The sequence below is a fragment of the Natator depressus genome, chromosome 1, assembly GCF_965152275.1.
Source record: "Natator depressus isolate rNatDep1 chromosome 1, rNatDep2.hap1, whole genome shotgun sequence".
In the NCBI taxonomy this organism is placed as follows: domain Eukaryota; kingdom Metazoa; phylum Chordata; order Testudines; family Cheloniidae; genus Natator; species Natator depressus.
The window spans coordinates 47,570,085-47,594,836 of record NC_134234.1 but is presented as its reverse complement, the minus strand read 5'-3'; the positions used below and the strand labels follow the sequence as shown (position 1 = coordinate 47,594,836).

At 41.6% G+C, this 24,752-nt stretch overlaps 1 protein-coding gene across 2 annotated transcripts in view; it reads right to left on the bottom strand.

The window, feature by feature from the left end:
- B3GLCT (beta 3-glucosyltransferase) overlaps positions 1 to 24,752 on the bottom strand; it is a 135,339-nt gene that overhangs the window by 53,316 nt on the left and 57,271 nt on the right. For both annotated transcript variants that reach the window (XM_074959303.1, XM_074959293.1), the window contains exons 5-6: positions 18,988 to 19,064; positions 5,161 to 5,272 (exon numbers count right to left, since the gene is read on the bottom strand). In XM_074959303.1, the coding sequence (XP_074815404.1) occupies positions 5,161 to 5,272; positions 18,988 to 19,064 (189 nt within the window). The remainder of the gene's footprint in view (positions 1 to 5,160; positions 5,273 to 18,987; positions 19,065 to 24,752) is intronic.

Genomic DNA, 24,752 nt, shown 5'->3' with positions numbered 1-24,752 from the left:
GGCAGGACTAAGTATTATCTGGACCATCCCTGACAGGTGTTTGTCCAACCTGCTCTTCAAAATCCCCAATGATGGAGATTCCACAACCTCCTTATGCAATTTATTCCAGTGCTTAATCACTCTGACGGTTAGGAAGTTTTTCCTAATGTCCAGCCTAAATCGCCCTTGTTGCAATGTAAGCCCATTGCTTCTTGTCCTATCCTCAGAGGTTAAGAAGAACAATTTTTCTCCCTCCTCCTTGTAACAACCTTTTATGTATTTGAAAACTGTTATGTCTCTAAACAAATCAAATTTTTTCAGTCTTCCCTCATAGGTCATATTTTCTAGACCTTGAATCATTTTTGTTGCTCTTCTCTGGACTTTCTCCAATTTGTCCACATCTTTCCTGAAATGTGGCGCCCAGAACTGGACACAATACTCCAGCTGAGGCCTAATCAGCGCGTAGTAGAGCAGAAGTATTACTTCTTGTGTCTTGCTTACAATGCTCCTGCTAATACATCCCAGAATGATGTGTTTGCTTTTTTTGCAACGGCGTTACACTGTTGACTCTATTTAGCTTGTGATCCACTTTGACCCGCAGATCCCTTTCTGGAATACTCTTTCCTAGGCAGTCATTTCCCATTTTGTAGGTGTGCAACTGATTATTCCTTCCTAAGTGGAGTACTTTGCATTTATCCTTATTGAATTTCATCCTATTTACTTCAGACCATTTCTCCAGTTTGTCCAGATCATTTTGAATTCTAATCCTATCCTCCAAAGCACTTGCAACCCCTCGCAGCTTGGTATCGTCCGCAAACTTTGTAAGTGTACTCTTTATGCCATTATCTAAATCACTGATGAAGATATTGAACAGAACCAGACCCAGAACTGATCCCTGCGGGACCCCACTCGTTATGCCCTTCCAGCGTGACTGTGAACCACTGATAACTACTCTCTGGGAACGGTTTTCCAACCATTTATGCACCCACCTTATAGTAGCTCCATCTAGATTGTATTTCCCTAGTTTGATTATGAGAAGGTCATGCGAGACAGTATCAAAAGCCTTACTAAAGTCAAGATATACCACATCTACTGCTTCCCCCCACCCACAAGGCTTGTTACTGTCAAAGAAAGCTATCAGGTTGGTTTGACATGATTTGTTCTTGACAAATCCATGCTGACTTATTTATCACCTTATTATCTTCTAGGTGTTTGCAAACTGATTGCTTAATTATTTGCTCCATTATCTTTCCGGGTACAGAAGTTAAGCTGACTGGTCTGTAATTCCCCGGGTTGTTCTTATTTCCCTTTTAATAGATGGGTGCTATATTTGCCCTTTTGCAGTCTTCTGGAATGTCTCCTGTCTTCCATGACTTCTCAAACATAATTGCTAATGGCTCAGATATCTCCTCTGTCAGCTCCTTGATGCTCTAGGATGCATTTCATCAGGCCCTGGTGAATTGAAGACATCTAACTCGTCTAAGTAATTTGTGACTTATTCTTTCCCTATTTTAGACTCTGATCCTACCTCATTTTCACTGGCATTCACTATTTTAAACGTCCAATCGCCACCAACCTTCTTGGTGAAAACCAAAACAAAGAAGTCATTAAGCACCTCTGCCATTTCCACATTTTCTGTTATTGTCTTTCCCCCTTCATTGAGTAACAGGCCTACTCTGTCCTTGGTCTTCCTCTTGCTTCTAATATATTTGTAGAATGCTTTCTTGTTTCCTTTTATGTCCCTAACTAGTTTGATCTCGTTTTGTGCCTTGGCTTTTCTAATTTTGTCCCTACATACTTGTGTTATTTGTTTATATTCATCCTTTGTAATTTGACCGCGTTTCCACTTTTTGTAGGACTCTTTTTTGCATTTTAGATCACGGAAGATCTCCTGGTTAAGCCAGGGTGGTCTCTTGCCATCGTTCCTATCTTTCCTACGCAGTGGGATAGTTTGCTCTTGTGCCCTTAATAATGTCTCTTGGAGCCACTGTGGATAGTTCTCTGAAAACATCCACTCAATGTGCAGTGACAGTCAAAAAAGTAAACAGAACGTTGGGAATCATTACGAAAGGGTTAGATAATAAGATATCATAATGCCACTATATAAATCTATAGTATACCCACACCTTGAATAGTGCATGCAGATCTGGTTGCCACATCACAGAAAAGATATATTGGAATCTGAAAAGGTTCAGAGAAGGGCAACAAAAATGATTAGGGGTATGGAACAGCTTCCGTCTGAGGAGAGATTAAAAAAGACTGGGACTTTTCAGCTTGGAAAAGAGACTACTAAGGGGGAATATGATAGAGATCTATAAAATCATGACTGGTGTGGAGAGAGTAAATAAAGAAGTGTTATTTACTCCTTCTCATAACACAAGAACTAGGGGTCACCAAATGAAATTAATAGGCAGCAGTTTTAAAACCAACAAAACAAAGTATTTCTTCACATGACACACAGTCAACCTTTGGAACTCCTTGCCAGAGGATGTTGTGAAGGCCAAGACTATAACAGAGTTCAAAAAAGAACTAGATAAATTAATTGAGGATTGGTCCATCAATGGGTATTAGCTAGAATTGGCAGGGATGGTGTCCCTAGTCTCTGTTTGCCAGAAGCTGGGAATGGGCAACAGAGGATGGATCAGTTGATGATTACCTGTTCCGTTCATTCCCTCTAAGGCACTTGGTGTTGGCCACTGTCAGAAGACAGGATAATGAGCTCGATGCACTTTTGGCCTGACATAGTGTGGCCATTCTTATGTTCAGAGAATCTCTAGTTTATAATTTTGTGAAAAATAAAAACATTAACTATTAACTAAATTTTACTGAAAGTACCAATATCACTTATTCAATGCACACAACCACTCCTTGTGGTTGATTTTTGAATGTGCTTTAAATTTACACCGGAACCCCGTTTATCGGATCTAATTAGGACTGGGGCCAGCTCGGATAATCAGGAGAAAGGGCAAAGAGCTATGTGTCCCTTATTTTAAGATGAGGAGGGGGAGTTCGGGGCAGTCAGCCGGAGCCCCAGCCACTGTCAGCCCCAGGTGGCTGGTGGTTCGGTTTATACAGAGACCCGGATAATGGAGGCTTGGATAAACAGGGTTCTACTGTATATCAATAAAACGTGTTCAACTGATATCCATATATATTGTGGATAGTGAAACTAAAGTTCAGCGTTTCATTTTAATTATGCAAAAACACGGATTTTATGGGGGTTTTAATCGGAGAATTTGGATTTTTTTTAAAATCACAGAAATCTAGGATCCCTGGTTATGAGACTACAAATAGCATTTTAAAAACTATGTTATTAAGGGTCTCACATTTTAAAAGTGGTTGTTTAGAAGAGAGGCTATGCCAGGTGGCTGTAAAGAACGTGTATTTCTAAACAAAGTCCCACACTCATACCTGAAGTAAGGCTTCCCTCAGCCCTTGAACAAAATAACAGTAAATGAACAAGGCCAATTCCTGCCAGTTTCCCAAGTAATATAGAAGTATGGCTTCCTTCAGCCAGTCAAAGTAAGGATATCAAGATGCGTGTTTTTCAGCAAGTCCCCCAAAATACCAGATCAACAGTCCAACTCATGGCTCCCTTCTAACACAGCCTCTGTGGGCAGGGCAGTAGTCAATTGAGCAGCTCTTCCTTGATGGCTTTGGGTCTGGTCCTTTGTTCCAAAAGCTTCCTAACCCCTTTTCTTCTTGGGCAGGTATGAAAGATTACTTTTCTCTTAGGAACCAACCAGCCTAATAACAAAGAATTGTCCTACCAAATCAGACCAGGGTCCACCTAGTCCACTTTTCTGTCTGGCAATGGTCAGTGACAGCTGCTTGAAGGGAAGGTGCAAGAATCCCCAAAGTAGACTGCCACCCACTCCTCCTATGGCTGCTTTGTCGTCATGAGACCCACCTAGAGAAATCTCCTTTATGGTCAATGTAACAGGGAGCTGGCCAGGAGGTCCTGGCCAGGTCCCTGTTAGCCCAACTCCAATTAACGGGCATTAATTGGGGCTGGCTGGGTATGGCTCGCCTAAGGGCTTGATGAGAAACAATGTGGACCTTATTAGCTAGGGGGGCTATATAAAAGCTGGCAGGAAGGAAGCAGGAGGGGGGAACAGGAAAGGGAGGAGCCTGTGGCTGTAGGTCCCTGCTGGCTGAGGAAGGTAGCTGTCCCCCAGGGAGTTCTCTTGAACAGACTGTATATTGATGGTGGTGGGAAGTGACACTGCAAATAAAAGAGCACTGGTGCTTGCACTCTAAGCGGTCTCCGGCTGATTTGTGGAACGAGCAGCGAAGGGCTCCGTTACAGTCAACTTTTGCAATTCCTCCAAGGCAGGACAGGTACTCATACCTTTTCATACTGCAAGCTTTAACACATTCCCTGCTTGAATGCGGGGTATATACTTCCTATGATAAGCTATTTAGATTTCCCACACACACTATTATGTAAGCTACGAGCCATGCAAGTACTGGTCTACAATGGAACTCTTTATAATAGAAACAATTATAACTTTAAAAAATAACATTTTATATTCATCATTTGGTATTTTAAATGAATTATTTGTAGGTCTCCGTGTCTGTCACAGAGGTCGAGGAAGTCACTGATTACGTGACTTTCCGCAACCTCCGTGACTTCTGTAAGGGCCAGTGTGGCTGACCCTAGGACTGCCCAAGCAGCTGGCTCTGGGCCGAGGTGCTCAGGTGGCCCCTGGGACATCCACACCAGCCTTCCTGGGGCAGCCAGAGCAGCTGCGATCCACAGCCCCAGACAGCTGTTCCCAAGCAGCCGGCTGGAGCAGCCACAGTCTGCTGGCTCTGGCAGCGGTCCCCGGGCGGCCAGCCAGAGCAGCCGTGGTTCCCAGCCAGCCATCTGAAGCAGATTGGCGGTCCCCGGCAGCTGGTACCCTCACCCCAGCAGCACCCCCCCACCCCCCGGTGCCACCCCCAGCAGCGGCCCCTTCCCCCAGATTTAATCACAGGTATTTTTAATATGTCATGGACAGGTCCCAGACCGTGAATTTTTGTTTACTGCCCATGACCTGTCCATGACTTTTAATAAAAATACCATGACTAAATCATAGCCTTAATTATTTGAACTAGTTTTCCAGTGTTTTTATCCAATATAAAAATCTCCTTCAAGCACATTCAAAAGGTTAGACATCTGATGATTTTTTATTTCACCTTAGACTTGTCAAATCTTCTAAGTGTTTCCAGCAGCTTAACAATTTGTATTCTTGTATCTTCTTCACAGAAGAAAATCCATGAGGAGTTTCTACCATAGGAAGCAGAGAAGCTAACAAAAGAAAGAGGTTGGTTTACTACAAGATTGACTTCTGAAGAGATTACAAACCTTAAGTAAAACAAAGAAACAAAAACCCTGCTACCTGGAAGTCAATCCCTCAGCCATATGGACCCCAAAACAATTAGTGTCAATGCAGGATCATGGACCATAACCCATATGCAGTGAAATGTAGATGTCTACTTAAGGGAAACTCAAAGACCCTGCTCTCGGTTCCTGACTATCTGCCCATAATCTGCACAGAGATGAATGTGGATGTGCAGAGTAAATAAATTCAGAGTTCTCCAGGTACTGGTACATAACCTACTTCCCCTCCACCTTACCTTTCTTCCATGGAATCCCCTTGTTGGAAGTCTAACAAACAGAGCAATAACCTTAGAAGTGATACTAGTTGGTGTTTTAGCAAAACTGCCCTGCACTAACTACACTAGCCCCTGAATCTAATGGTGTTTGTGTTCTTTAACTCAGTTAAAAACTGCACAGATGGAAGGGATTTCCCTTCACTGAGGTTTAGTTAGGCAGGCAACAACTAATCACAATGCAGGATTCTCAGCCTCTCCAGGAGGATCATCCCATTTTTCTCTCAGTCAAATTCTTCCACAACTAAAATATCTCTTAGCCAAATAATGCCTCCCTGTACTCTTAAAGGTGCTTTTATTGTCCTTCCTCTGGGAGGGAAAACAGTGCCTTCTGGATAACAGGAAACAATTAAAGATGCATCAGTGGAGCAGTACTGCACAAGAGAATAATATCTCGTGAACGTGTGGTGGAACTCTATGTAGATGCCTTGCAAATGTCAGGTAAAGCTATTTCCTGAATGGATGCCACTGAAGTTACTTATGCTCTTATAGAATGAGCCCTCATCCCATGCAGAGAGGAAGATACCACAACTGATAACAGATACAGCCAGAGATCAATTTAGAGACTCTGTGGAAGGAAACAGTTTGACTTTGGACTCGTTCTGCTATAGTGAGAAATAATCTAGGTGATTTTCTAATTGGTTTAGTCCTTTGCAGCTAGAAGGTAAGAATGCATTATTCCTCGAGGGAATGAAGTCTCCTCTTTTCCTCCAATGCATGTGGTTTCAGGAAAAAAAAACCCACAGCAAAGTGGATTGATTGGTTTATGTGAAACTCTGAAATTACTTTGGGGGGTGAATTTCAGATGCAGCCATAAAGAGACTTTGTCCTTATGGAATATAATGTATGGTACATCAGCGCTCCCAGCTCACCTTCCCTCCTGGCTGAGGTGATGACCATAAGGAATGCAACTTTAATTTATAAGTGAGAAATGGTTTGAAGGGAGGCTTACTGAGTGCCAAAAGAAGAAGGTTTAAGTCCCATTGAGAAGTATGTTTCCTTGCTGCTGGGAAAGTTCTGATTAAGCCCTTTAAGAATCCGTTAATCAGAAGTGAGTGAAAATTGAATAATGTCTGATGGTGGATGGCATGCATGGATTGCTGTCAGGTTGCCTTGTATAAAACTGAGGGAAAGCCCACCTGTTTTGAGAGAGAAAAGGTAGTCCAAAATGAGTGGAATATCTGCTGACTCAGGAGATACATGTTTCTGCTGTGGTCAGATGGAGAAATGCTTCCACTTGGCTGAACAGCATATCTAGTGGAATCTTTTCTGCTATTAAGGATGGCTTATACAGCTTGAGAGCAGACATGTTCTACTGCTGATGCCCGTCCAAAACTAAGCCATGAGATGAAGTGCTTTGGGGTTGGGATGCTTGATCCTTCCTCATTTCTTGACCCAGAAGAAGGGTAAGGACCGGATGCTGATCGGAGGACATTTGGAGACTAAAATTATCTGGATCAGCTGGAGGCGATGAGGATGACTCATGCCCTGTTTTGGCAAATTTTCTTTAAGACCCAAGGTAGGAGTGGTAAGGGAGGAAAGGCATAGCTCAGATGGCCTGATCAGGGGAGACGGAGAGCATCACCCTGAAAGTGTAGTCTTAGAGCTCCTCTGGAACAGTATATGTTGCATTTCTTGTTCGTTTGGAAGGCAAAGAGATGCCAGGTGGGAGCCCCTCATTAAATAAAGATGTTCTTAACTACCAAATCATCCAATTCCCACTCATGATCGATCGTGAAATGCCTACTGACGGCGTACACCAACACATTCGGAGTTCCTAGAAGGTCAGCTGCCATCAGGATGATTTGATTCCTGTTACACCCATTCTATATAGCGATTGCTTTTACACACAAGGGAATGGATTTCACCCCTTCATGTTTGTTGATGTAAAAAGCAGTTGTCATACTGTCTGACATTATGAGGACATGGTGCGACTGATAAATTGCAGAAAAATCTTGCAAGCGTTTCAGACTCAGTGTTCCAGAAGGTTGATGTATATCCTGGCCTCCTGGGATGTCCAAGTGCTCTGTGCCATATTACTGTTTATGTGGGCTCCCAGCCTGAGAGAGAGAGGAGTCTGTAATGATCATCTAGTCTGGCGAGGATAGTAGGAAGGGGACACCACACATCCCTGATGGAAATCCTTCCCCATCACACACTGGAAGGAATTGTTACCATGGTATTTATGCTGTGTTTGGTTGGTGAATACACTGTCTGGAACCACACCTGAAGGCAATGTAGGTGGAGTGAGCTGAATGGGCTAATGTAAGTGCAAGAAGCCATGTGACCCAGGAAGGAAAGACAAGTACTGACTGGAGCTCAAGAGTTGCACATAACCTGATCTATCAGGTCACTCATGGTGTGAAACCTGTTCCTTGGTAGATAAGCTCTTGCCGTGACTGAATCTAGGTTGGCCCCTACGAAATCTATAGTCTGCATCAGAGTGAGGACAGACAGACTTTCCCAAGTTTACACTGACTCCTAGTGAAGAAAGTAGTTGCATAATTAACAAGGTCAACTCATAGGCTTCCCGATGTGTCCTAGCACTGAGAAGCCAATTGTCAAGATAGGGAAAGACGGTGAAGCTGTTCCATCTGAAATGCACTACTATTACCAGAAAGACATTGGGGGCAGTGGTGAGGCTGAATGCAAGCACCCCTGTACTGGATGTTACTGGGGCCCACCACGAATCTGAGAAAATACCCGTGGGCAGAGTGAACATGTGAAAGTAAGCATCCTCCATATTGAGAGCTGTAAACCAAAAGTCTTTTTCCAGGGAGGGATTATTGACACCAGAGTGACCACGTGAAATTTCAGCTTGTGAATAAAGTGATTGAAAAGATCGAGCATACGTCTCCAACCTCCCTTCTTTGTGAGGACTAGGAAGTATAGAGTAAAAAATCTTTTCCTTGGTGTTGAAGAGGTACGCACTCTATTGCTCCTCGCTCAGAAGGGATTCCACTTCCTGAGTGAGAATGGTCCCTGAAGAGGGGCAGGGATGGGGGTTTTGAAAGACAAAGAGAAGTAAACTCAATTGCATAGCCACACTGGATGATAGCTAATACCCACTTGTCCATTACGGCACTCCAGTTATGCAAACAGAGAGTTAAATGATCCCCGAAAGGTATGTGGAGATCGGGTAGTGGTGGCATCATTAATTGTTTGCAGCTCTCAAACTCCCGTCAAAAATATCTTTTTGCTGGAGGATGGGATTGAGATGGTGCAGCAGATGTGGGAGATGCAGGGAAACAAGACTTCTGTACTCTTTGTCTCTTATGAGGAGGGTCATAAGATCATTGGTGATAAAACTATTGAGATGTTGGTCTGTCTGTAAGGCTGCCTTTCTTTGATGCCCTTTTTGGGGCAGGTGTCTACATTCCCAAGGAATGGAGGATGGCCCTGGAGTCCTTTAAAATATGAAAGAACTCATCCATCTTTTCGTTGAAAAAGTGGGCTTCATCAAAGGGCAAGTCCTCTACAGAATTTTGGACCTCCCTGGGAAATCCTGAAGTGTGTAGCCATGACTCATGGCGCATCACAGTGGCTGTTGCTATTGACCTAGATTGTGTGTCTGCTGCATCAACTGCTGACTGAAATACAGTTCTGTCTTATCTTTCTCAATAAGACCCTGGAAGTGGGCACTGTCATGCTGTGATAGCTTGTCTATAAAGTCTCAATTTAGAATAGTTCAGATAGTGATATGTAGCCAACAATGCTTGATAGTTCACTGAGGCAACAGGATAAGACAACAGGCTATATATGGTCTGGTTTAAAAGTAAGTTACTCATTCGCCTTAGGCAAGTAATCTGAAAGTTCAAAATGAAGAAGCACTTAACCTGATGAATAAAGCGGAAAATGTTTTATAATAAAATTTGAAATTATAGTTGACATTTCTGGGCCCCCTCTATTACCAGAATGTTACAACAAGGTACTGTCCACTTGTAAGACTTACCATCTCATGTGGAGAAGCTTCACTATCAGGGATTATAGCAAGGATGCTACTGTAATACCTTATTTATCTAGTTTCTTCTCTCTTTAGCTAAGGCTGGCCTTAAAAGACCTTATTCACCTTTAAAGCTCACTATCCATTCTTGAGATCTTGCTCACACAATCTAGCTAACTCTCTTTGAAGCAGACAAGTATTCACTGCATTTGCTTTTGGTAGCAATCATAAACAAATATACTTTAATACTAAGTAGCTGGCCTGCTACTATGTGGAAGATACAAATCTGAGTCCCAGACCAGGAGGGGTGGGGAACACTACTGAAGCTGGAGGGAGGATCAAGCATAGCTCACCAGCAAGATCACTGAAGGGTTCTGGAGAGAACCATCTCTGGACTCCCTTTTACTGAATGGTGGTGGAGAAGAAATAAAGTGAGAAATCTCTTTGCCCTTTCCCCATCCCAGAGGAACAGAAACACTAAATATGAGACGGAAAAGCTCAGAACAAAATTTGTTTCAGATCCAAAGTCAGGAACAAAAACAGCAGCTACCTGTAGGGTCATCTCAGACATTGTATGTTATATATTATGATATGAGAGGGTACCTTGTCCAGTAATTTTTCTGACTTCTTTATTCGTCTTCCTATTTCCATATGTTATTCACAATATTCTTCTCAGACATTTGTGATGAAATGCATCCAGGTTTTGTACATCTTTTTCGGTAAATTGCCATGTCTCACTGCTATATGTTGTGACAGCGATAACAATTGTACACATTCAGTTGTGTCTTGAGGGAGATGTTTTTGAGTCTTCCAAATGCAGCGTTTGCCCTCCCGATTCTTCTTCTTATTTCCTCGGAACTAGTACCATCTTGGCTGATGGCACTTCCAAGATATGTAAAATTGTCCACCTTCTCCAGTTTCTCTCTTCAATTTTGATTTCAGTCCCTATAGGCTTATCCTATGACTTTACATTTATTTGCATTGTATCTCAAACCTATGCAAGAATGGCAAATCTGGGTAGCCCAATGTGCAGCAAAGCCTGGGATGGACTAAGGTCTATACAACTGTAAAAGTGGGAATGACAGATGATGATGACCTACAATACAGAAGCAGCATACGGAAGTCAGCTTTGATAGATCGTGAGCTGTACAAACCCAATGTTGATATTGCAGCACTTCAGGAAACAAGACTTGCAGATGCTGGTTTTGTCCAAGAGGCCAATTATACCCTCTTTTGGCAAGGTAAAATCTGTGAAGAAACTCATCTGCACAGTATCAGTTTTGCTGTGAGAAACAAGTGGGTAAAACTCGTAGAAACACCCAATGGGAAGTCAGGAAACCTCATAGTCATGTATGATGGCCTGAAGAAAGCTCTCGGTCCCACTGTTGACATGGCTGCCCCCCTCAAATCGCACAGTGGTGAAATCATTACAGATAAAAGGAAGCAGCTGTCTCATTGTGTTGAACACTATTCGGAGCTATTCGCACAAGAAAGAAACATCACCAGTAAATCACGGGACCAAATACCAAGTCTACAGGTCATGCCAGAGCTAGATGTGAAGCCCACTGTAGAAGAGCTAAGCAAGGACACTGATTTGCTATCAAGTGGCAAGGTTCCTGGAAAAGATGGCATCCCAGCAGAAATCCTCAAGTGCGGGAAAGACAACCTATTACCATATCTTCATCAGCTGCTACTTAAATGCTGGAAAGAGGGTGAGGTACCACAAGAGATGTGTGATGCAAACATCATCACTTTGAATAAAAATAAAGGCGAAAAGGGCAACTGCAACAACTTCAGGGGTATCTCACTACTAAGTGTAGCAGGAAAAGCTTTCACGAAAGTCATCTTAGTTCGCCTACAACAGCTAGTGAATCATGTCTATCCTGAATCACAGTGCAGGTTCAGGGCTGGAAGATCAACTACAGACATGATATTTTCTCTGTGTCAACTCCAAGAAAAGTGCAGAGAGCAAAACTGACCATTGTGCATCACCTTTCTGGACCTAACCAAAGCATTCGACACAGTCAGCAGAGCAGGTCTATTTGCAATAGAAAAGATACGATGCCCACCAACCCTGTTAAGTCTTATATGTTCGTTCCACAACATGAGAGCAACTGTCCAGTTTGACAGGTCCACTTCGGACAGCTTTGAGATGGAAAACGGAGTGAAGCAAGGATGTGTTCTTGCCCTTACACTCTTTGGAATGTTCTTCTCGGTACTCTTGAACTTTGCATTTAAGGACATGAAAGATGGAGTGTATCCCCACACAAGATCAGATGGGAAATTCTTCAACCTGTCCCGAATTAAGTCAAAGACCACAGCCAAAAGGTGCTAATCAGGGAACATCTATTCGCTGATGATGTTGCCCTCATAGCCCACAATGAAGATCTACTACAAGAACTCATGGACTGCCTTTCAAGTGCCTGTCACGCATTTGCTCTCACCATCAGCATCAAGAAAATGGTTGTATTAGGACAGGGGGTTCCACAAGATACTTCAATTACCTTAAATGCAAACCAGCTAGAAGTAGTCCAAAAGTTCAGTTATTTAAGTTCCACAGTGACCACCAACCTCTCACTGGATGATGAACTAAATGTTCGCATTGGAAATGTTCGCCACCACCTTTAGCAGACTAACTAAAAGACCATAGAACAACTCAAAGCTTACCATCAAGACCAAAATGCTAGTGTACCAAGCCTGCATCCTCAGCACTCTCATGTATAGTGGGGAAACATGGACAACTTATGTTCATCAGGAGAAAAGGTTAAACTGTTTCCACCTATGTTGTTTATTCCGCATACTCAACACCAAATGGCAGGATAAAGTCACCAATGCAGAGGTTCTTCAAAGGGCAAATGTAACTAGTGTGACAGCCATGCTCAAGCAAAGACGACTGCTCTGGCTGGGCCATCTGAGTAGGTTGGAAGACGGACGCATACCCAAAGACATGCTATATGGGGAGGTATCAGAGGGAACAAGAACAACAGGATGTCCAAAGCTTTGCTATAAAGACACATGCAAGCAAGATATGAAGGAATCTGGACTTGATCCTAACCAATGGGAAATCTTGGCAAGTGATCATAACAAGTGGCGCTATCGTCTCCATCAGGGTATCGAAGTCCATGACAGAAGCTGGCTCCTACACCTTGAAGAGAAAAGAGTCCGTAGGAAGCAAGCAGCTCCCAACCAAGATACATACATTTGCAATAACTGCCAAAGATCATGCAAATCTCGGATTGGACTATTCAGACACATGAGACATTGCAAACCATCTACATCATACGCTGCAATTCCCACCATCCCTTGCAGACGACAGGATGCCAACAACAAGGTCTGTACAACTGTAACAAAGTGGGAATGTTCTTAATGTTTTCTCTGAATACTGTGTGTGCCTCCGTTTCCCCTCTGTGTTACTCAAGTATTTGGGTAGTGGGATAAGGATGTGTGACCTTTGCAGAGACTGCTAGAGTGCAGGAGTGACTGGCAACTGATAGCCAGGCCCATCCTCTGCAAGGAGCCAACCAAAGGTGTTGGAGAACAAAGAGAGAAGTGGAGGCAAGGTCATGTGTTTGCCTGAGAAACAGACAAAGGCTGGAGATGGAGCAGCTGGGCATGACAGAGGCTGGGCTGCCAGAAGCAAGTCAGTCTCCTGGTTTGGGACTCGGGGGCAGAACCCAGGGCTCTGGGCTCTCTATCTCCCCCTGCCCAAGATGGACTGTGCTGTAACCAGGAGTCTCATGATCATTATTGTTTTCCTTAGAGCCCCAGCTCATGGAGTCAAGTGGATACGTAATGATTTCAGCCTTCATTCTTAAAGAAAAATGAAGTTTCTAACCCTCATGGCTGTGGAAAAAGCTTCAAAATGTGACTCCAGTGAACCCTCAAAGCTCAAAAAGCAGAAGGCAAATACAAAGAACACCAAACTTATTATTTTTACATAATCTCATGATTCTAAAGTCAATCTCATGTTTTTTTGTGAACCTGCTTCATGATTTTTGAATATTTAGGGTTAGTAAGACTGTCAGAAAGTGACTTGAAAATGTCAGTTTCACTCCTGTTTAAAGTCAGTTTCTAGTCTATTATTTGTAGGGGGATAATATCCCTAGAGCCCAAGGCAGATTCAGTACAAACTCACAGGGCCTTGCCCAAGTAGGATATTTCCAAAAGTTAAATGATCTATTCCAAGCTTGGTGAACTGCAAAAAAGTGATAGAAAGTAATCTAGATTTTTCTACAGTTGTTAGAATTGTTGTGTTCAAGAGTTAGTAACAAAGTAAGAACATACATTAAAATGTTAAACCTAACCAGTGTCCCTTAAGTGACCTGACACAAGATGTCAGAACATGTTAGTATTAGACCTAAGTGGGTCTAATATTTATTTAATTTTCTTCCTTTATATAGAAATTAGATGAAGTGCTTCTGTCAGCTAACTTCTAAGTTATTATCTAAAAAAAATAGTTTTCAGGTGCCTAAGTAGCCCGCGGACTCACAGTTAAAGTTGCCCCCCTCCCACCAAACTCTGAAATGGCGCCCCTGGCTGTCACTTCCTGCTTTCTTTACTAACAAGATCTGTTCTATGTTGTGTTGACGATGACTAATAAACCCTTCTGTTTCACAACGGTGGCTGAGAGTCACTGCTGACTGCAAAGCTGGGGTGCATGGCCCCTTTGGGGGGCATATAAGGCTTCCCCATGTGTCCCATTCAGGTGGACTCCCTGCAGGAAGTTCACCGTGTGAACAGGGGTGCTGAACACTCCGAGGTCAGACCCAGGAGGTGCTAAAGAGGAGGAGGCTTGCCCGAGTGAGAGTATGCCCAGAGGGGAGAGACACTGCACTACAGTCCTGTCTGACTTCATTCAGAGTGGTTCCAAAGCACTGAGTCTGTGACTCCATGACAACAACAGATTGAAACAATTATGTATGTGGATGTATAAGAAACACCTTGTCTCCAATATATGTTTGCAAGACCAATTCAATAACACAAAGTCTCTATATAAAGTATAACTATATATATAGTATAGTAATATATAGTGTATATATACATATAGTAATACTTTATATAGATATAGTCAGTAATATAAAGTCTCTAAATACATATTTCCTCCACATACCACAACCCTCTCAGAGAAAGCCTCCTAAATACATAATTGCAAAACTGTATATGTATAATTAGGACAAAAATCATAAGAATATTACTGTAAAAATATCCTACATCCTAAATGCAAAACTACATTTAAGAGGTATGAGCAAATGCACATATTTTCGGTGTACAGGTGAATCGCATTATAGGCGCGTTTAAGTTACACGAAATCAACTATACGCACTCGGCAAAAAAGAAGAAAAATAACAGGATACCTGTAAATAGTGCGAACGATTCCGCCCACCATTCCACTCAATGAGCATATACCCCAGAGTGAGCGTGAGATGGGAGACGTGAATCTGCTGTTCCCTCAGTTGGTCTCAGTTCCCACGTGCCTCTCATAGTGTGAGCATCTCGCCATGCTGAGTGTGATTCTAGTGTTTAAAAATACTGTATGTATTTTTCATACAACATGGTCCCTAAATGCAAGCCAACTACTTCATCTGGTGCTCAATCGAAGAAACAGCGATCTGTTCCAATGCTGGAGGAAAAACTGGCTGTGTTGGATTTATTGAGAGATGGTATGTCAGTCTCCAACATGGCACAGAAACATGGCTGCAATGAATCTAGCATCCGTGCCATCAAGATTCAAGAGAGAGAAATTCATCAATCCGTGGCATTAAGTGCTCCAGTAACTGCTAAGGTTATGAGCCAGGTGCATGATAAGACTTTAGTGAAGACTGAAAAGGCATTAAACTTATGGCTGGAAGACATGAACCATAAACGTGTGCCTATCAATGGCAACACGTTGCGAGAAAAGACTCTTAGCCTCTATGCGCTGTTCAAACCTCCCGCCAAAGAGGGACAGCCTTCTGATGAGAAGGAATTCAAAGCCAGCCAAGGATGGCTTAACAGTTTTAGGAACTACTTCAACCTCAAAAACGTGCAGACTACTGGTGAAGCTGTATCTGCCAATGAAGAGGCAGCAAAAGCTTACCTCGAACAATTAAAGAAAATCATAGAAGAAAAGGGCTATCTTCGGAACAAGTTTTTAATGCTGACGAGACTGGGCTCTTCTGGAAAAAAATGCCCAACCGCACTTACACTTCGAAATCAGAAAGACAAGCCCGTGGCTTCAAAGCAGCTAAAGACTGTGTGACTGTTGTTTTGTGGCAATGCGGCTGGGCATTTAATAAAGCCGGGCTTGCTCTTTATTAGGGCTGCAAATCTCCGTGCCCTAAAAGGCAAGAACAAAAATCTCCTGCCTGTGTTCTGGCAATCAAATAAAAAGGCTTGGGTGACGGCAGCATTATTTCTGGATTGGTTCCACAAGTGTCTCATTCCTGAGGTCAAGCGGTACCTTGAAGAGAAACGACTTGACTTTAAAGTGTTGCTGATTGTAGACAATGCTCCTGATCACCCTGAGGCACTCCAGTTTGCGCATAATGACGTTGAAGTCGTCTTTCTCCCTCCCAATACCACCTCCATCCTCTAACCTCTCGACCAAGGCATGATTCGCTGTTTCAAGGTCACATACACAAGGCTTACGTTCTCACGGATACATAGCATTATGGATGCTGATCCCAATCTTAATGTGAGGGAGTGCTGGAAGTCCTTCAACATTGCCGATTACATCACTTATATTAAACAGGCAATGGATGCAGTCAAGCCTGAAACAGTCAATGCATGTTGACGAAACCTATGGAAAGAATGTGTGAATGATTTTAAGGGTTTCCCAACCATTGACAAAGAAGAGAAACGCATTGTTCAGATGGCCAGGCAAGTGGGTGGTGATGGCTTCGTTGACATCTTTGAGGAAGAAACTGAAGAATTAATTGAGGGCCATAGAGAAACATTGACTAACGAAGAGTTAGAGGAACTGATAAAATCGTCTATAGAAGATGAAGATGACGACGACGAACAGGAAGAGCCAGCAAGTTGGAATCTTCATAAATTTGCTGAAGTGTTCAAAGCAGCAAAACACTTGAATGATTTAATTTCTGAATACAATCCCTCTATGGAACAAAGCCTCGTATTACGGACGATTTGAGACCATATCAAGAAATGTTTGAGCAGCTCAAGAGACAACAGCGACAGTTGCCAATCACATGTTTTTCAAGGAAAAAGAACAAGCAGCAGATGAGCCTACGCAATCAACTTCTTGAGCTGAACCGGAGCCAACCACTTCGTCTACGACTCACTCTCCGTCACCCAAGCTCTCCATCACCTCCGTCTCCTAGATCAACATCAAGCCCTGATGACCCCCTGTAATTACCTCCCTGTAATTACCCCCTGCAATTAAAAATACAGTACTGTAAAATTATATTTTGCACATGTACTCTTTATTATATACTGTATACATTTACATCTATTACTGTACAGGGTTGTATACACAAAACCATGTACAGTATACTGTACTTTATGAGCAATTTAAGGGATTTTCAAGGGTAATTTTGACTATACGCGATTTTCGCCTTACACATTGACTTTAGAACATAATCCCTGTGTAAGATGCGACTCCACTCTGTATTCTATGTAAGGGTTATTTCTTTTTGCTTACTTTCAGCAGACTTATCATTTTAGTTGTTTAATAATAAGGTTTACTTGAAATTCAACCAAGTTTCTCTATGAGGGCCTTGCTTAAATGCAAGTCAACTTGTCATGAATTTTTTTTTTATACTACAGTTTTCCAGCAAGAAATCCCTGTTCTTGAACAGTGGTGAGGACAGTAATGGAAAATATAATTTTCTCCATCAAGATTAACTACAGAACAGAATAAGAAAAACAACATGAGTCATCAGGAGTCCTACACTGGTTAGCATGTTCTAGAAGGCCTGGAATCAGAGGACTGAACTTAATTTCAGGATAGTTAGGCAAGAACCCCTCCTACACATACTGTAAGACTCATTAGCTGGCAAATTGCCTAAGTTTTCTGCACTGGTTACCAATTTACTTCCAGGTGAAATTCAAGTTGGTAGGTTACTATCTGTAAAGCCCTTCACGATGCAGGTCCCATTGCAGCAATCACTGGAACTTTCACTTTTAGAATTAACTTCCACTAGAACAGTCTGAACCCACATTTGGCCGCTTTGGAATATACTGTAACATTTAAATCTTTGTTAAATAAAACCAGTCCTGGAATCCACTGATATTTAGTCTGTCATCTGAGTTTTCCCATCTCTGACTCCTTCAGAGAAATTAGCTTGCATCTGTAAGGGTTTGGGATATATATACCCCCAACTTTAGGAAATGTCTGTTTTGTACCCTATGTAAATATCATCCAGATTCTACAATAGCAGGTACATGTAAACAGATGAGATCCTTCATCTCAGTTTTCATGCAGTACAATACAATGCATTACCATTCAAACTCACCCCCTTCTTGGTGTTTTACCTTCATTAATTAACTTATGTTCCCCAGGGCAGGACTTATCTTACAAACCTAAACCTAAACCTTATCCTGGGTCTACTTTTCAGCTGGCAGCTACTAAGGTTTCTCCACGAAGGACATCACATACATCATCCTACCTTTCTCACCTCAGAAACAATGTCATACTTTTAGTGAATCAGAATAAATGAGACCTACCTGGTCTAGCTACCAGGACAACTCAACAGAATCACTCTGTACCTCCACATAGTGTCCTATACTCTGCCACCTGCCATAGGGTATTGGGCATGAATGTAAATAATAATTATACAACCAGTTTATATCAGATTTACCTTTGTGATCTACTGCTATTACAGAATAGTATGACCCCTTACATATTATCAGTGAACTTATTCGCATAAATACCGTTAGTATGCAACATGTAAAATAAGAAGTTTTGACATGTCACAAAGGTAAATTTGAAGTTGACCAGATAAGGTGACAAAAGTTGAAAAGGAATTCCCTTCCTCTGAAGAACGGCTGTATTAAAATTGAAATATTTGGTATAGCAAACAAAGCCATTTAGAAAGTAGAGCTCTCAAACATTAGAACAAAATTATATTTCTTTTGAATTAGTTCACTTTTTCTAGTAAGTAATTTAGTAACTGATTTTTGTAGGAAGCTGATTGTTCAATTATGTTACACTACTTCACTTTTTAAATCTCTTTATATTTAATAAACATTTTATCTGATTTAGTGAATTTTAAAAGCAAACTGTTTTGGAAAACTATTTTTAGGAAACATTTTTAATACTGACCAAGAAGTGCAAAAAAATTCGAAGTTAAAACTCCATTTTTAAATCATTGCTAATGAACAAACAAAAGAGATTCACAGGTGTTGATGTTTTTACTTACACAAAAGCATTAAAGCATGTCAACAATTTGTACAGAATTTTAACTTACTCGTGCATTAATGGTAGTATGGTCCATGCACCATCATGTCTGTCCATCTGATGAATAAGCAGAACTCTAGGTAATTCCTTTAAGAAAACCAAAAATATTCTTATGAGACAACAAAGTATTTTACAACACAGTATTTTCTTAGATGCCTAATTAATTTTAAAACTAAATTCTTGTGGAAAGACTATTTCACTCTGTTATTTTCCATAGAACTGAGTAGCAAACACGCTTGTAGACTAAAAGAGACTAGGGATGTAGCAGAGGGATATAATTCAGATTCTTGGAGAGGGAACTTCTTGCAATTTCTTGTTTCTAAACCCTCTCTCAGGTATAAAACTAATGCACCTCTCACTTCAGTGAAATTTTATAACTATTCTGGATAATCTATTTGGTTATACCACTTCTGGAACAATGAAATGTTTATCTTATAAAGACAGTGTTTATAAATGAAAGTGGAGTATGCGAACTCTTCTAATGAATTATACATAAATTATGTTAACCAGAAATACTTATTTAATTCTATAGAGCTAATTTATCATCTAACAGAAGATTATAACATAAAGCCCACTATTCTTGATGACACCATTGTTTTTGTTCCAATTCCACTGGTATTGTTAGGAATAGTTACTACAAGTATGCAGTGTCCCCAAATTTCCAGTCAAGACTTAAATCAACAATCCAGTGTATTTTACGGGACATTATACGTTTTACTAAAATTTCAATCAACATTTGGCTGTTTACTGTTAGTGTGATTCAAGAACCACCATTGCATGTTATCAGACCACATTTTATGAATATCATAACAATATGATCTAATGGTTCTAGGTAAGAAAGCAAAAGGATGAAAGGGCTGGATTAATATACACTTTGGATATAATCAGGAGTTACACACAAAATTTATAGGGTAATTTACAGTATATGTAGGAAGAGAGCAGTCTGAACAAAGTAAACTGGTTCAATCACCTTTCCTTGGCTCAGCTCCTCTCTTTTGGGAAGCACCAATGGGATGAAGCTCAGAAAAAGCACTCTCCCTCTCCTCATATCAGAGGCTCCTCCATTAATGGAAATGGAGGGAACAATCTTATCCTTAGCACAATATCTTTTCCTGTACACATATTATTATTATTATCCCTTTCCCTTAGGTTTAGTCTACATTCTGCTCTTGTAAGTTCGCTCTTTCTGGTGCTGTCTTTCTCCTTCTTTCCTAACTCTCTCTAAAACCAGAAAATGTTAGGGTGCCGATCTTCCCTTTTATCCATCTCCAGAGATGCACCAACTCTATTCTTCTCCTATTATTCAAACAGTGGTGTACAGAATCTATTCTGTCATAGCACATATGTTTCTCCAACATGACAGAGGTTGTCTATATGGCTCCTACTTCCGCATTTCATATCTCTCTGCCAAAAGCCTTGCTAAATTATGCTAGGGTTGCAAACTTTCTAATTGCACAAAACTGAACACATTTGCCCCACCCCTTGCCCCTGCCCTGCCCCTTCTCCGAGGCCCGTCCCCCACTCACTCCATTCTCCTTCCCTCCGTCACTCGCTTTCCTCCACCCTCACTCATTTTCACCGGGCTGGGGCAGGGGGTTGGGGTGCAGGAGGGGGTGAGGGCTCTGACTGGGGATGCAGGTTCTGGGGTGGGACCAGAAATGAGGGGTTCAGGGTGCAGATGGGGCTCAGGGCTGGGGCAGGGGGTTGGAGTGTGGGAGGGAGTGCAGGGTGCAGGCTCTGGGAGGGAGTTTGGGTGCGGTGGGGGCTCAGAGCTGGGGCAGGGGGTTAAGGTGTAGGAGGGGGCACGGGGTGTAGGCTCTGGGAGGGAGTTTTGGTGCAGGAGGGGCCTAAGGGCTGGGGGGGTCGGGTGGGGGGCTTGGGGTGCAGGCTCCGGCCAGGTGGTGCTTACCTCAGGCGGCTCCTGGAAGCAACAGGCATGTCCAGCTCCTAGGCAGAGAGGCCAGGGGGCTCCACGTGCTGCCTGCCCCCGCAAGTGCCACCCCCACAGCTTTCCTTGGCCACGGTTCCCGGCCAACGGGAGCTGTGGAGTCAGTGCTTGGGGCAGAGGCAGAATGCGGAGCCCCCATGGCCACCCCTGCGCCTAGAAGCCAGACTTGCCTGCTGCTTCTGGGAGCCGCAGAGAGCCAGGGCAGGCAGGGAGCCTGCCTTAGCCCCACTGCGCCGTCGACCTGACTTTTAGAGGCCCAGTCAGCAGTGCTGACCGGAGCCACCAGGGCACCTTTTCAATCAGGCGTTCTGGTCATTTTTTAATTACTTTTTTAAAGTCACTTCTGGCTTGGAACGTAGCGTAACACACTTCAGCCCAAAATGTGCCAAGCCCTTTAGAAACATACAGGCAGTAGTAGTCCCTGCCCCTAAGATCTTACAGTCTACACAGACAAGACAAACAAGCAAACATTTATTTAACGGTTAGGTACATGTCTTCAAAGTATTTTATAAACATTAAAGCAATCTTATAACTCACCAGTAGATAAGCTGTAATAAAATTATTTTATAGGTGTATAAATGAGGCAGAGGGATGCTAAAAGCATTGCTCAATCCACAGTGAATCAAGCAGAGCTAGAAATAGAACTCAGGGCCATGACTTTTCCTAGCTGTATGCATTAAAAATCTTCTCCATCAGTAAGCTAAATATTTTGAGAATGGCTTACCAGATTTCCACATGAAAATAACTGCTCAGAGTCTAATAATTTTTTTAAACATTTTTGTTAATACTGAAATTTCACAGATTAACTGCTAATCTGAGACAAATATTGGCAGAATGTGGCTATGCAACCTAATTTAACCAAATCTGGTATGCAAATACCTAGATTCACATAGTATTGGATATAGTTTCACAGCTGTACAGTGAAATCTATCAGTATTGTACAGCTACAGCCAATGTGAAAAGAAGCAGTGTACTAACCAAGAAGAGATTAGAACTTTCATCGATTTTAAGGCCAGAATGAGCCTCTGTGGAGACCCAGTTTGATCTCCTGCATAACACAGCCACAGAAGTTCACCCTGGAATTCTTATGTCTAACCCAACAATTTGTAGTTGAGCTAGGGCATATCTTTTAGAAAGTCTTTTAGAAATCTTGATATTGCTATGATATATGTAACATGCCCTGTGTGACTTCTACATGCCATTGTATGTGAGTGCCTTGTAATCGTCAGTGAACTATAAAACTCAGTAGTGGATGGTGATATTTGTATTTAAACTACAAGTCATCTGATCAAAGCGTCAACAAATGCATGCCCAATACAGATTATGACTATGTAGAAATACATAATATACCAGAAAGGGAGAAGAGCTAGATAAAATAAAGGACTATGTTTGTACAAGAACAAATTGGTATAAACTGGTCATGAATAAATTTAGGCTGAAAATCAGAAGAGAGTTTCTAACCATCAAAGGAATAAGGTTCAGGAACAGCCTTCCAGTCGGAATACTAGGGGTGAACAACCTAGCTAGTTTTAAGATGGAGCTTGATAAATTCACGAAGATTATATGAAGGGGTTGCCTATGACAGCAGCAGACTGGACTCAGTGACCCAGGATGAGTTCTATGTTCCTATGTAGCAATTTATTCAACCCTCTCACACAGAAGAAGTGCAAAATATATCCAAAAGTTTCTCTTGGATTTTCCTTTAAAAAGACATACCATATTGTAGGTCTCTGTAGGATTTCTGACATAGTGAAAAGATAGTGCAAGTCTCTGAGCTCTAAACTCATAAAGAAGGGCATCATGCCAGGAATTCTTACTGTCAAATGCTATGAACTGTTTTTTTTTATGAGAGTGATCACCTAACTAAATTCATTTAAAACTAAATCTGTATTTATAATAATCAATTTTAAAACGCTTTGAAGCCACAAGTATTGATAAGCATCAGACAACCAGTTATATTCCAAGGAACCCGAACCATTTTTTCACAAAATTTTATCCAAACAAAAAATGCAAGTCATGTAAAAATATTGGTTTTGCATGAAACTACCAGTAACAAAATTGCTTTATTTCAACTTAACACATCATCAGTTATTAGGTTGTTTATCCAAGGTTGCCTTGACCTACTACTCCTGCACAGAACTGTACAGTGTTTATCTCTTTTATGAAGTGCACAATTTAGGAATTCCGCCCAAAGGAACAAAAGGTGTGCAAATATCAACTAGTTAGTATTTTTTATCCTTCCCCATTATTTTGCCTATTTTAGAAGCTTTTTAAACAAGTAGCTACCAGCAAGGAAAAAAAAAATTATTCTGTGTTAAGTCTCCCTCTGAATATATATAACAATAATGTAACAGTGTTACTTTAAAATCTCTACTTCTCTAGTGTTTGGATTGTTGTTTTGAAAAATGAACCGGTTCTATAAAAACAAGTGCAGTTCTACAAAGAGGTCAAGGTCTTAGCCATACTCTGCTTCTATCAATCAAGAGAAAGATGTTTGAAATCCAAAAAGATTACCACATTGTATGGACCTCAGATGGGGACTCACCTTGCCAGGGCCCAGTCCTGCACCCCTGAAATCAAAGGGAGTTTTAACACTGATTTCAATGGGACCAGAATCAGGGTCACCAAGACTAACGAGTAGTTTGTCTACACAGCAATAAACAAACAAACAAACAAACAAATAAAAACCCAAAGAAACAAAAAAACCAACAACCACCAAACAACCTGCAGCAGCAAGTCTCAGGGCCCAGGTGAACCGGCTTTAGCTACAAGACTTAAGAAAGCCATGTAGGTGTTCAGGCTTGGGCAGGAGCCTGGGTTCCAAGACGCCCCCGCCTCACTGGGTTTCAGAGCCCAGGCTCCAGTAGTCCCAGCATCTACACAGCTATTTTTAGTCACACAGTGTGAGCCCCAGGAACCCAAGTCAGTTGATCCGGGCTCCGAGACTCTCTGCCACGGGTATTTATTTATTTACTTATTGATTTGATTTATTGCTGTGCAGACATACCCTGAAACAGACTTTTGCACGTGCATGGAGTCCGACTGACTTCAATGGGCCTCAATATAAATATCGCAGTCTCCTTCTGTGGGATTAGAGCCTAGTATTGTAAATAAGGCACCTTTACCAATATTTGCTTGTTTTTGGTGGGCCATTCCCCTAAATTTTATTTTGCATTATGCTGACAAGGTGCCCAAAGGTACTCTTAGATTCTGTTAGAAAGAAGTTTTTGGAATAAGCCACCAAAATAAATATTTAAAAAGCAAGTAACCTCATAAATGTATTTACATTTACCATTAACATTCCCAGAAACTAGGTTAAGACATTAACACGTTCTTCTTACAAAGTACTGCTCAGTTGACCAGGATGCCAGAAAGTTGAAGTAACGTAAATGTCTAATGGAAAAAAATTTCAAAATATATCCACTTTCACGATTGGATAGTCGCATATGTACCTAAATTCAAAATAACCATACTGCTCAAGAATAGCGCCTTTATTTTCAGAAATTATTGGGGAGGAGAGGGAGCATAAAAATATTTCAATTTCCAAACTCCACAATTTTCAGGTGACAGCAATGATGGAATTAATCTTACTTTTCAGTGATCAAAATGTGACTTGTGTTTGCTTTAGCAAGAATTCAGGGTTTGCCATCTAATAAAAGCATTAACCTTTGTGTTTACTTTCAATCTGAACAATGCATATAAAATTCTAATGATAGATCATTTCATTTCTTGCCAACAAGACATAAAGTGAAGATAGCTCTTTAGAGTAGGAATTTACAATCCAAAAGATAAACCTTTTCTGGATTCATGCACTGAGAAGACCAGAG